Genomic DNA, 14,349 nt, shown 5'->3' with positions numbered 1-14,349 from the left:
ACGTTTAGCAGGCATGATGACTACAGCTTCAAATACACAAAACTGTACCCTGTCTACGAGCAAAGAGCGTTGTGTGAATCGTCTCCAATCGCCGGCGGTCTTATTGCAGTCTTGCGGACGTCGGAGTAAACCGCCATCCGGGCCCAATGCAGTTGCCGCGATCCGCCATCAGTCGTAATCTAGCCGCCAGACTGTCGCCACGCTGCCGCCGTACATCCGCAATGCAGTCGTCATCGATCTTCAACAGTCGCCATCCCACTCGGGGCGAGGTCAGTGCTTCGTCGCAATGCAGTCGCAATGTGGCCGCCTGCAGTCGCCATACTGCCGCCTGACCATATTTGACCGCCCCAAATCGCCAGTAGTCGCCGAAAAATCTTGATCGCCGGCAGTCGCCAGTAGTCGCCAAAATATCCGCCTATGTGTGACAGGGGCCTTAACTTTGAAAACGTGGAGAACACGTGCAGCTTCGAAAATCCCTGCCGTCGTCTCCAAGATCTCGATGTATGTATGTATGTATGTCCCTTCCACCTGAATTTTGCGGGTTTATTCCCTTTAAAATTCGTTTACTCTGCAACCCTTCGTCTGATTGACAAGAAAATTTCACTCTTGGAGTGCGTCTTCCTGTAGAATTTTGTAATGATGATTATGACGTCATATGTCACGTGGTACTGGCGTCATCTTGGAAACACCGAAAAACTTTGCACCTCAATATCTCTGAAGCCACTCCATGGAAAAAAACTTGAAAGGTGGCTCATTGTAAAGTACTCCCCATAGGGAATAACATATGTTAATGATGATGTCATAGGTTCCTTTATTATGACGTCATAAATCGATGATTCATCCGATCAGTATGAAATTTCATGAGCGTGATGTAGGTATAAATTGGTCGATAAAAAAAAATTGATGACATCATTACATCGTTCGACAGCCATATTCTTACGGCGTAACTCGTCGGGCAATGCCGTCTGGAACAGAGGGTTGTCTTTCCGTCCAGCGTATGTATGTATGTCCATCACAAACGTCACCAATCAGAGCTGCGGATCTGGTCACATGACAGGGGGACAGCTGATCCAAGCCCGACCACACTGTTGTTCGACTATCGGTCTTGTTTTTTTTTTTGACATGAATTATAAGGACAAAAGGAAACCACAGACAACTCAGTGCAGGATAAGGGAGTTGAACCTGTGGATCAAAGCATCATAACCCATTGGTTCAGAGTTCAACAATAAACAGAACCCAAATCTTAAAGCTGGCGCACCAACACTAGCCAAATTTATGTGGTGCGTACTCACCGATCATACCTTCCACATGGTTAGTTATAAAAAATATATTATTATCATTTACGCAATTATATGACATTTAGCGAGAAGTTTCATGTCCATATTTCCTACCTTGTTAAACAATTTCACACATACATACAGGTAAAACAATGATCTCTGTATTGTAAAGCACACAAAGCCAAATGGATCCTGAAAGGAGCTGAGTTTGTAAATAGGAATGGTCATGGAACCTTAACGACAAATCAAAAGAAAAACCTACTTCGGGCAAAGAGAATTCCACTTGTCACAACTACCATGGAGCACCACAAAAAATGGTCTGTGTGCAATGGGCTTCTTCTTCTTTTGCATGAAGCACCCACCGGCTGTGAGTCCCATCTTTGGCGGTTTGTGAGAGGGGAGCAAGACTGCATCGCTGAAGCAGTGTCCCCTGTACGTTAGAGCAGGATTTATGAATTTGGCCAGGATGTCAGCGAAAGCTCGCCGACTCTTCACGAAGGACAACATGGATTTTTAAAGTCCACCACAAAATGCCTGGAAGACGGGATGCTCAGTTTATCGCAAGTCCGAGAGACAGCACACACATCGATCCCTCATCCTGCAGCGAAACACCAAAGTGACAGCTTATAGCTGGGTTGAGATTCAAACCCACTGGGCAGCTCAAAGGTGAGTGAGCATACCTGTCGGCTATCCTACCAGCTCCAGTGTGCAATGATTATGTGGGTTTACAAACGGTAATTTCAAACCAGTTTTGTGTGGCACCGTTCTGGAATTAATATCCCCATCAGCAATAAATCAAGAGTTCATTTCCCAGCTAAAAAAATATCACCGGGAGCAAACACAGCCAAACACAAATACCTTTGATGGGAAATAATTTCGGCTTGGCCTATTTCCCATTCCCATCTGATGTTGAGACCAAAGGGATCTATTGTTGATTTGTTATATGTCTCTTCGTGTGTGTGTGTGTGTGTGTGTGTGCATGCTCATGTACTGTATAGTTGAAGTCTTTTATGAGCATGAAGTTATTTTTAAAGACAGACAAAGAGATCTCTATGGGCCTTGACCATGGGCAACGGCACAAAAGGAGCAGCGAGCAATAAATAGATGGATTTTCCATTGACATCAGCCCGACACAGCATTACTTCTGCCTTGAAGGCAAAAACTAGAAAAAAGAAAAGGAAAGATAAATACTGTGGGAAATAAAATAACCATGACTTAAAGCCTGGGACACCATAAATGTAAAACTGCTGAAAACTCCAAAAAATATTTTCCTGGAAAACATAAATGAAGCCAAAGTAGAAATGAAACTCAATTCGAAAACAAATAAAGATAGAAGAGGGGGAAATAATAAAGAAGAAAGGTCAAAAATGTTTAACGTGTTTTACTGCTCCTCCATATCATTGACCTAATAAGTCGTCTGCGCACAAGGATGGAAGGCCAACACAGTCGCCCAACGTGTATGATCAATCCAGAAAAAAGATTTGCACAGGACAATATTTCCCATGGGTCATGGACCAAATTCAGGAGGTACAAAATATAATTTTGAATTTCAAGAAAATTACATTTTTGTCCGAAAGTGTGACACGTGGCAGGCCTCACAGGCCTGATTCAAGAAAACACCTCGAGATCCTTTTATTATGAAATATCACTTAGGCTTAGTTGGGTTGCAAAGGGGTGAGCTTAAATGCAATTATGAGGAACGTTGGCACACGGACAGTGAAATTACTCGGATTGGACTTGGAAAGAGGGAGTGGACATGATGTCAGAGCGAAACACTGTCATTAGGCCTGCACATCCTTCCGATGGAATTTTCAACATTGTCCTTATAAAATAATTTGGACGAATCTTAATCTTGCATGAAATTCCCAAGACTGCAAAGAACCTGCAGCAAAAAACCCCAAAAACAAAAGTAACCTTGTAAAGATCAGTAACGGGCCGGCCCACGGCTAGAAGATAATAAGGCACAATTGGAAAAGTGGGGAGGGAAAACAGATTCCCGATTGTCTCTATGATGATGTAACTTCACAAGGGCAGCCTCAAGCAGGCCTGCAATTTCGAGAGCGCGGTAGATTCTCGATGCAAGTCAGGATGTAACGAAGTGCTTTAGGGATTAATATCGTGAGAGACTTCTCAATGACCAAGGTGTGTTCAGGCTCTCACTCGAGACATTATGATTGCTTCGAGTGTGATGTGATGGACAGAATAATGCTTACAGATTGGTGCTTTTCACTGAGCAATGACAGACTCTTCCTGCTTCGCACCAAATTCGTTTTTTTTACGATCATTGTACACGGGTGAGTGTTCATGTTCTTCTGAACATGTACTCATAATAGTCCAAAACATTTCACAATGAAGTGGGATTTCATCCATATATATAAACGCGAGTGGTCTGTGTGTGCGTATCCAGTTTTTGTGTCCGCGTTTTATTCAGAGATGGCTGAACGGATCTTCATAAAACTTTCAGAGGTTCATCAGTGAGTGCCTGGGAGTGTTTTTGAGGAAAAAAAAAATTTTGAAAGAAAAAAGTTCGTTTTTTTGGAGTTAAGAAAAAAAAAATCGCTCGATAGTGCCGAAGCCTTTTTAAATTAATGACAATTATATACAAGTACACATTCGCATAAATAAATACAAAACAATCACCAAACATTTGAATACAAATAAAACAAACAATTCCGGAAGTGTACGAACTTGGTAGTTGGGCTTCTTCTTCTTCCTGATCGGCAACACACTTAACTCAGAAACGTGATGAACGCCACATTCACCCACCAGCATATATATGAACCCCCTTCCTCTCCTGCCTCCCTTCCCCTCCCCTTCCCCCTTCCCCTCCTCTCCACCCCCCATTCCCCCCCTGCCCTTTCCCCTCCCTCCCCCCTCCCCTCCCCGCCCCCCCATCCCTCCCCTTACCTTCCCCTCCCTCACCTCCTCCCATGGAGTCAAGGAAATAAGAATCTCAATGAAAATATATGGAAAAACCATAAACGAGTCTGTAAAATAAATAAATAAATAACCCTAATTTGATATCTAGCAGCAGGTCGGTGATGCTGGGCTATAATCATAAAGCTTCTACTTATTATGTACCTATGTGCAAAGCATGGTCTGTTATTGCTTACACAATGTGTAAGCATACCCCACTTGTGAATATATATATATATGTATGTATATATATATATATATATATATATATATATATATATATATATATATATATATATATATATATATATATATATATATATGAATATTACTATATTACTAGTATAAAGCCCGTCAAAAATGACGGATTGGGACAGTTTTTGAGGGCATAGCCGCGTGAGCATGCCGAAGTCTGGGTCTGGTGTCAGCAGTGCTTCTATCATCTTTATGTATTAGACATTCTACAGACGTAAATGAACACTCGTTTTACTCTGCACACATTGCACATCACGTGCAGCAAATTTCACCTCCCTGTGCCTTGCATTCATTGTGATTTAAAAAATACCGCTTCTGTCCACCGACCATGAGGCTCAGTTTGCCAGCCACCATCTATAATTCCAATGTAAGAGACATAACTACTCTTCTTTTGGGTCTTCAGAGTCCTTGGGGTATTTTGGGTCTTCAGGGTCTTTTGGGTATTTTGGGTTTTCAGGGTATTTAATGGTCTCTGGGGTCTTTTGGGTCTTTGTGGTATTTGGGTTATTTTGGGTGTTTAAAGGTCTTTTAAGGGTCTTTTGGGTCTTTGGGGTCTTTTGGATGTTTAGTGGTCTTTCACGGTCTTTGGGGTCTTTTAGGGTTTTTGGATATTTTGGGTCTTTATGGTATTTTGGGTCTTTGGGGTATTTTGGGTCTTTAACAGTCTTCAGGGTCTTTTGGGTCTTCAGGGTCTTCAGGGTCTGTTGGGTCTTCAGGATCTTTTGGGTCTTCGGGATCTTTTGGGTCTTCGGGATCTTTTGGGTCTTTGGGGTCCATTGGGTCTTCTGGGTCTTTTCAGTCTTTTGGGTCTTCGGGGTATTTTGGGTCTTGATAGTCCTTGGGGGTCTTCTGCATCCTTGGGGTCTTTTGGGTTCTCTGGGTTGTTTGGGTATTTTGGATCCTCAGGGAATTTTGGATCCTCGGAGTATTTTGGGTATTTTGGGTCTTCAGGGTCTTTTTAGTCTTTTGGGTCTTCAGGGTATTTTGGGTCTTCATGGTCTTTTAACCGGTGGACACAGTCGTGTTGAAAGAGTGCCAATGAACCCCCTTCCCACTCAAATCCACCCTAAATCACTACTCAAAGCCTTCCAAACCTACCCTTATGAAGGGGGAGAGACACATACATGCACAAACAAACACACATTGTGTTTATATGGTAGATATGGTATAGTAATTTCACTATTCCCAACCGCATCCAGGTCGACTCCATGTCGTGGGTGGAAACGAGAGGTCATGTACCGTGTGGCAGGCGGTTCTTTTCGCTCCCGGTAAGGTGCAACAATGGCTGTATAGGACACCTTACTGGTGGTTCTCCACTCTCAGTATGGAGTCGCATAATAACTCATATATGAATATAAATATATAGCACATTAATATCTTTGTTTCGTTTTATATATCCTATTATATTGAAAAATAAAAAACCCTTAACGTTTTTGGGCTCCGATCCATGGAGTCAGATCAATATTTTTTTATGAAGCAAACCAGGAAAAATAAAAAGTCATTTCCAGACATTTACTGTGAATCAACATATGGTACACCAATAAGAATAGCTCAGCTACCTGTCGGCACATGAGGCGGCAATCACTGGTGATGGCAAGTTCGCAGCAGCCCAAGCCCACCCATCCTTGTGGCCTCCGTGACACACCTGACAAGAAAACATGGAGGGCGAAAAAGCATGTTGGGAAGGAATAAGATAATTCAATGGTAGCTCACGAGAGAATAGGTAAGCAAAGCAAGTCAAATAACCATTCTGCACAAAAACAATATCAGGTGCACTGAGAACAAATGAACCAGGATCCAGCAAAGGAAATTGAGGGTTGAAACAATGACCTTTGAGGAAACTGACAAGGACAAACAATAATGAATTGCAGGAAAATAGCATTGGCCATACCATTTCCTGCTATGCATTGTGATCGTCTTCGTGAAAACGAAAGCATAAGGAGCAGCATTTTTGTGCAGTTTGCAAGTGTGCAGCTTGCCAGGCAGGATGAGGGGAAATGATGAAGGATGTGTCAGCGTAAAGCTTTGCACTACAGGAAATGATATCGTGGACAGCTTCTCCTTACCACGTAATTTAACGTGGTAAGGAGAAGCTGTGCCAGAGTCACATGATATTGGTGGAACTGCCATCGAGGTCCCACATCACTCGATGTGTCGGGTGTTTCTATGCACGTACGCATGAGAAACGTGAAGTTCTTCCTGCATTCGGCACTTAAGCAGAGGCCATAATGACGCGTAATGAAAGGATAAGTCATCGGAGTGGTTGAAACACAGAGAGCGACGATTCATCGCTGGACCTGCTACGCAGCCCTTGCTGAAAGGCACAAAATCTGGAGATTGCTTTTAGCACAAGACTGCAGAGTGATATGGGAAAATGTACACACCGCGAACTCCTGATACACAATACATTATCTACAATATAAAACACGATGTCAGTTTGTGTGTTTGTACAGAGGTCTATCTCTCTTCGTAAGGGTAGGTTTTAAAGGTCAATCTTTTAACGTGAATGTGTGTTCACTAAGGTCTATTTTTGGGGATAAAACAAACTCGAAAAACATTGTCCAGAAAAGAGCAATTATGTCTCATCTATTGGAATTGTAGATGGTGGCGTGCAAACCGAGCCTCAAGGGCGGTATACTGTAGCGTTTTGTTTTTTTAAAATAACAAATACAAGGCACAGGGAGGTGAAATTCGCTGCACATGATGTGCAACGCACACAGAATAAAATGAGTGTTCATTTGCATCTATTAGTGTAGCAGCATAGCAAACCTGTTGTGCATTTTGTGATACAAGCACCAAATTTGGTACACTAGTAGACTATCATATTATGAAAAGATCTGGATATTGGGCCATCTCAGATTCAGAGATTTGATTTTTGCAAGATTTCGATTCGATTGGGATCGAAGAGAACACCTTCTTCGTCTTCTGTACAGTGAAGTTGCCAGCCCTGAATTCTCTGGCTACATCTGGGTGCTTCATTGGGAGTGCAACCGTGTCCCTCAGGTGAACAGGGACCCACCTGGCATAGTGTGTGTGGTCTAAGGCATGGAACCATGGGACCAGTTCCGTCAGGGCATCAAGGTACGTCGTGAATGAAGCCTGCCGCAGAGAACGCACGTAGACCAGTACCAACATCTCTAGTTCCAGCACAGTTGCCCAGTACTGAAAGTTGGGAATGTCTTCTCCTCTCTGGTGACACCGGTCTTCGAACTCAGGCAGGTCTTCTGCATCATCAGCATATGTCATACAGTGGCGTTCATACGCACGGTGTTGCAGGATGTGCAGTGCCGCTGCAGTGATTTGATGAGCTCTTCTTGTGCGGGTGACGTGGGCAGCTCGTAGGAAGGAGTCGGCCGTCCATGGCGTTGCAATCTCAGCTTGCAAAATCTGCAAATCTTGCAAAAATCAAATCTCTGAATCTGAGATGGCCCAATATCCAGATCTTTTCATAATATGATAGTCTACTAGTGTGCCAAATTTGGTGCTTGTATCACAAAATGCACAATTCTTTTGAATATTTGGGCTAAGCCGCCCCACTATATAGGATACCTAATAAATAAAGACATAAGCACGACTGACATTAGGCCGAGGCTTCAGCCGTCGGCATGCTCACGAGGCTGCGCCGTCAAATAAACTGTGCCAACCCGTCATTTTTGACGGGCTTTTATACTAGTGCTCTCATAATTCGACCAAATATAAAAAAATTTCCACGTGGCTCCATAACAAGTGATGTTCACAAAATAACAGTGATTAAATAAAAGGTTATTTTGAAGCGCTTGCTGCGCGCACTAAGGCTTACGAAAGGAGCAAGCGGACAACGCAGTTCATACAAAAGAGTCTTTATTCAAAGCACTCAAACTGCAGCACTGAGCTGCTCAGGGCTGCGCGCCCCGTGTATATCCTGAGGCCACGCCTCTCTCCCCGGCGTGGCCCACCCCCACTTGGTGTGCGGGGTGATGTCACCACATCAGTGCTTTCGTGTCCGCCACACACGCCCCCCCAGAATCCCCGCGCACCTGAAGGGTCAGTTTGCGGGGCAAACGGATGACCCGGCCGAAGCGCCCCCTGGCGACTGGCGGCGTCCGGGATGCAGGGATGCCATCTGGGATGCCTCCGACTGCCCCTGGGATGGGTGCAGGACCGGGGGGCGGCGTGGCGGCGGGGCTGGGCGGTGCCGGGGGTCCGCCCGCAGGGGGGCGGCCCCGACGCGGGGGTCGGGCCACTGGCGGTGGATGGTCCACAGAAACGCGGTCAGGAGTACCGCCGATGTCCAGGGTGAAGTGCTTCACCCCGGTCTCCAGCACGCGGAAAGGCCCGTCGTACGGGGGCCGCAGTGGTGTCCGGTGGGCATCGTGGCGGACGAAGACGTACTCCGCCATGCGAAGCTCCGGGGCGACGTGCGTCGGTGGGTGCCCGTGGCGTGCCGTTGGCACCGGGGCGAACCTCTGGGCGGTCTCCTGCAGAGCGGAGCGCTGCTGTGCCATGGTGCCGTGGAGTCGGGGAGGAACTCGCCCGGCACCCGCAGCGGTTGCCCGAAGACCAACTCCGCCGCGGATGCGTGCAGGTCATCCTTGGGTGCCGTCCGGAGGCCCAGCAGGACCCAGGGGAGCCTGTCGACCCAGCCGCCGTCGCGGAGGGTGGCCCGGAGCACGGCCTTCAATGAGCGGTGGAATCGCTCGCACAGGCCGTTAGCCTGGGGGTGGTAGGCCGTGGTTCGGTGCAGCCGGACCCCGAGCCCCCGCGCGACCGCCCCCCAGAGCTCCGAGGTGAACTGGGGGCCGCGGTCGGACGAGATGTCTGAGGGGGCACCGAACCAGGCGACCCAGGTGGTGATGAACGCCTGCGCGACGTCCGCCGCCGTCGTCGACGCCAAGGGCACGGCCTCCGGCCACAGGGTGGTGCGGTCCACCATGGTGAGGACGTGGGTGAAACCCCGCGAGGGGGGCAGAGGTCCCACCAGGTCCACATGGACGTGGTCAAACCGGCGTTCCGGCACCGTAAACGGGGCCAATGCTCTTCGAACGCCTGGGCCAGCATGGCCTAATTGTGAACCCCGCAAAGTGCCGGTTCAGCGTCGCCAAAATCGATTTTTTGGGGCACCGCGTCACCAGGCATGGAGCCGTCCCCCTGCCGGCCAAGATGGAGGCGGTGAAGGGGTTTCCGCCTGGGTGTGCCGGTGCACCTTGGCGCGCTGGCACGTGAGGCACGTCCTGGCCCAGCCGCGGACGGCCTTCCGGAGGCCATGCCATACGAATTTGTCGGCGATCAACCTCTGGGAGGCCCTCGTGCCCGGGTGGGACAGGCCGTGGATGGCGTCAAACACCTGGCACTGCCAGCCCGCGGGCACAATGGGGCGAGGCCGCCCGAGGGAGACGTCGCACAAGAGGGCCGCGCCCGCGCCGTCGAACGGCACCTCGGTGACGCGGAGGCCCGTGACGGCGGTCCGCAAGGCCTGGACGTCGGGGTCAGCGGCCTGGTCCGCTGCCATCCGGGCATAGTCAATGCCGAGGTGGACTGCGTGGGCGACGGCCCGGGAAAGGCAATCCGCCACCAGGTTGTCCTTCCCCACGACGTGCCGGATGTCCGTCGTGTACCCGGACACGGCCGAGAGGTGACGCTGCTGCCGGGCCGACCACGGCTCGGTGACCTTGCCCATCGCGAAGACCAGCGGCTTGTGGTCGACGAAGGCCGTGAACGCACGGCCCTCGAGCAGATGGCGGAGGTGCCTGACCGCCAAGTGAAGCCCGAGCAACTGGCGGTCGAAGGTACTGTAACGGCGTTCGGGCGGGCGAAGCTGCCGGCTAAAGAACGCCAGCGGTTGCCAAGCTCCACGCACCCATTGCTCATGCACCGTGCCCACCGCGTAGTCCGAGGCGTCGGTGGTGAGGGCGATCGGTGCATCGGGCACCGGGTGCGCGAGCATGGTGGCGTTAGCCTAGGCGAGCTTCGCACCCGTGAACGCCGCGTCCATCTGCTCGGTCCAGGTAACGTCACCTTTGCCCGGCTTACCTCGGAGAGCTTCATGCAGGGGGCGCAGGAGCTGGGCGATACGGGGCAGGAACCGATGGTAAAAGTTCACCATGCCCAGGAACTCCTGCAGCCCCCTGATCTGGCGGGGGCGCGGAAACCCCTTCACCGCCTCCACCTTGGCCGGCAGGGGGACGGCTCCGTGCCTGGTGACGCGGTGCCCCAAAAAATCGATTTTGGCGACGCCGAACCGGCACTTTGCGGGGTTCACAATTAGGCCATGCTGGCCCAGGCGTTCGAAGAGCATGCGGAGGTGGTGTAGGTGCTCTTTGCGGGACGCGCTGGCGATGAGGATATCGTCCAGGTAGATGTATACAAAATCCAAGTCGCGCAGGACGCTGTCCATCAGCCGCTGGAACGCCTGAGCCGCATTCTTCAAACCGAAGGGCATCCGCAGGAATTCGAAGAGTCCGAATGGCGTGATGACCGCCGTCTTTGGGATGTCCTCCGGCCTGACGGAGACCTGATGGTAGCCGCGTATGAGGTCCACCTTCGAGAAGAAGGACATGCCCGCCAAACGGGCGGAAATGTCCTGAATGTGGGGGACGGGGTAGCGGTCGGGGGTGGTGGCGTCATTGAGACGGCGATAGTCGCCGCACGGTCGCCATCCCCCGCCGGGCTTCGGCACGATGTGCAGCGGCGATGCCCAAGCACTCTCCGAGCGCCGAACGATGCCGAGTCGCTCCAGGGCAGCGAACTCCGCTTTTGCTACCGCTAGCTTCGTCGGCTCGAGGCGGCATGCCCGGGCGTAGACCGGTGGCCCGACGGTGGGGATGTGATGGGCCACCCCGTGCTTGACGGCCCCCGCCAAGAAGGTGGGCAAGCGTGAGGGCCGGGAAGCTGGCGAGGAGGCGGGTGAATTCGTCCGCTGCCGGAAGCGTACAGATCAACGTGGCCGGAACCGAACCGTTCGGCAAGCCACTTGGCAAGCCGCTCGGTGAGCCGCTCAGTGAGCTGCTCGACGAGCTGGGCAGCGCACAAGCGAGCGAGCTGAACGTCTCGGCCTGGACAAGACGTCTGTGCTTTACGTCGACCAGGAGCCCATTTGCGCACAGGAAGTCCGCGCCAAGCAATGCCATGGGCACGTCGGCGGTGACGAACGACCGTCGGAAAACCTGCCCTCCGAACCGCAGAGAGAGGCAGCGTTTTCCGTACGTATGGATGGGCGTCCCGTTCGCGGCAAGCAGCGCGGGGCCCCCGCACGCGGTGTGCTTGTCCGACGTATCGGCAGGAACGACACTCACCTGCGCTCCCGTGTCGCACAAGTAACGGCGCCCAGATAAGGTGTCCGTTATGAACAGTAGGCTGTTCGAACGGCCGGCGCTCATTGCCACTATCGAGCGCCGGCCCGGGCGTTTCCCGACCTGTCGAAGGAGCACGGTGGATGACACTGTCGAGCCTCGTGGCCGAACCTGGCGTGGAACCGGCACCAGGTGGTGGAGCTGGAGGAGCGCGGCTGGCTCCGCCAGGCTGGTGGAGCCGGCGGTTTTCCCCACGGTGGCGGTTTTCTCCGCGGTGATGGGCGGGGTGTGGCGGCGGCCACGAGGTGTGCATCGGCATCAGCCTCGGGATCCACGAGGTGTGCAGCAGCATCAGCCTCGAGATCCGCGACGGTCGCACCGACTCTCGCCCGCGTGTCCGAAGCCGCGAAGTACCTGTCTGCCTCGGCGGCCAGTGCTCGGGGTTCCGTTATCACGGTCCCGGCCAACGCGAGGCATACCTGTGCTGGTAGTTGGCGACGGAAAAGCGCCCGGAATAGAGAACCAGGGGCTTCGTCGCCCAACAGCGACAGCATATGGTCCATTCGGACCGACGGGCGCGTGTCGCCGAGCTCGGGGAGATCCAGGAGGTGGTCGGCCCGTACGTCCTCCGTGAGGCCGAACGTGGCTAGGAGTAGCCGCTTGAGCGCCTCGTACTTGTGGCCGTCCGGTGGGTGGCGAAGGACGGACACAACTCGAGCGGCCGTGCCGGGCCCGAGGGAGGCGACGACGTGGCAGTAGCGCATGTCGTCGCTGGTGATGCGCCAAAGCTGAAACTGGGCTTCAGCTTGGACGAACCAAACTTCGGCCTGGGCCTCCCAAAATTCGGGAAGTTTGACCGACATCGCGTTGTTTGCCATTGCAATGGCGTCGTGTTCGGAAGGATCGCTACGGCATATCCAACGTCGAGGTCACCAAATGAAGCGCTTGCTGCGCGCGCTAAGGCTTACGAAAGGAGCAAGCGGACAACGCGGTTCATACAAAAGAGTCTTTTTTCAAAGCACTCAAACTGCAGCACTGAGCTGCTCGGGGCTGCGCACCCCGTGTATATCCTGAGGCCACGCCTCTCTCCCCAGCGTGGCCCACCCCCACTTGGTGTGCGGGGTGATGTCACCACGTCAGTGCTTTCGTGTCCGCCACAATTTGATGATAAAGCAAATACAATATTTCATCAAAGAAGCATGTTGTGATAACTGTTCAAATAAGACCAGATATACTTCACACTCGCACTATGTCTCTCCGAAATGATTGTCTGGAAAACCCTCCCATCTACTTTCTGAACAATCCTCTCCAAGAAGTTCTGTCACTCAAGCTTTTGGGTCTCACTATCTGCCATGATCTTTCCTGGGAAAACCACATTTCAAGCTGGCCTCCAAAGCCAGTCGCCGACTCGGCATCCTCCATCGTGTGAAGTCCTTCCCTGGCACACCTGAGCTCCTCACCACATACAAGGATTTCATCCGCAGCTCAATGGAATACTCTTCTCCCCTCTGGGCCGGTGCTCCTGCCTCACACCTGGCTCGGCTTCACGCTGTTGAAATCAATGCTTTCAGAATCATTGGAATCTCCCACAATGAAGCTGATTGTGAGGGCCTTTCACTCACTCACCGTAGGCAGGTTGGTGGTCTTTCTGTCTTCTACCGATTCCTCTCCGGCCTTGCTACCCCAGCTCTATCTCTGCTCTGTCTCCCAAATATTCCTACAGGTCGCACAAGATCTGCCAGCAACCCTCTTATGGTTAAACTGCCAAAATCAAGACTCTCTGCTCACCTTCACTGTTTCATTCCTCTTTTCTCCCGCCTCTGGAACAAATTCCCCCACTCTCTTCAATCCCACTCCTCCCTCCAGGTCTTTAAAACAGCTGTTCACCACCATCCCTTATGCATGAGAAATCCTACCCCAACCAAAACCTTGACCTGTTCTACCCCCGTTAATTCACCCCAGATCCACTTTTTTGAAATTCCGACTTCTTTCCTGGAAGTCCGAGCAGTGTCCATGTATTTTATACCTCTTCCAACACAACCCCCCCCCCCCCCCCACCCCCCTTCCTACGCCTCCCTCCCCAAACCATCTCCCTCCCACAGATCTCCCGATGTCCCTGCTCTCAAATGTTGAACTTGTGTGCTTCCCTATCTCCCCCATCTTGTCTCCCGCTCCCTTTATCTTATGTTTTATGTGTCAGCTTGTCTTTTTGCGATTAATGTTAGCTCTTACATGAGCCTCGATCTTGTATACAAAAAAAAAAAAAAAAATCCCTTTTAATAATAATGATGAGTCACGTTAAGTACGATTAAAATAGAAGTAGCAATTTAAACTGATAAAAAAAACTTCTGATTCTGAATGATTAAATAAAGGTTTTCTGATTTACTCAACATGACATGGCTGTCTTGATTGGTCATGTGTGACTGGTTATATAATGTGACTGTTTAAGTTATATTTTAAACTGGAAAGACACTCGGTAGAGCGCATACTTCCGCCAGGCTGAACAGTTTATGTTTTGTATCCCACTGAAAGGCCGGATCTGGATTCGGACCTGAACCAAAATCGAATCGGCTTGTTCTTGTCACCTAACCAACTCATCCACCTTGTTGTCATAATCAGTCCACAACGTTTTT

General features: G+C 50.7%; 1 protein-coding gene across 1 annotated transcript in view; it reads right to left on the bottom strand.

Moving 5' to 3' along the window:
* RECK (reversion inducing cysteine rich protein with kazal motifs) overlaps positions 1–14,349 on the bottom strand; it is a 226,512-nt gene that overhangs the window by 94,362 nt on the left and 117,801 nt on the right. Inside the window, exon 5 of the mRNA XM_068121103.2 lies at positions 6,008–6,093. Within this exon, the coding sequence (XP_067977204.2) occupies positions 6,008–6,093 (86 nt within the window). The remainder of the gene's footprint in view (positions 1–6,007; positions 6,094–14,349) is intronic.

Source organism: Myxine glutinosa, chromosome 6 (genome assembly GCF_964187855.1).
Source record: "Myxine glutinosa chromosome 6, kmMyxGlut1.1, whole genome shotgun sequence".
Classification (NCBI taxonomy): Eukaryota; Metazoa; Chordata; class Myxini; order Myxiniformes; family Myxinidae; genus Myxine; species Myxine glutinosa.
Note: the sequence above shows the minus strand (reverse complement) of the source record. Positions and strands in the feature narration are given on the sequence as shown.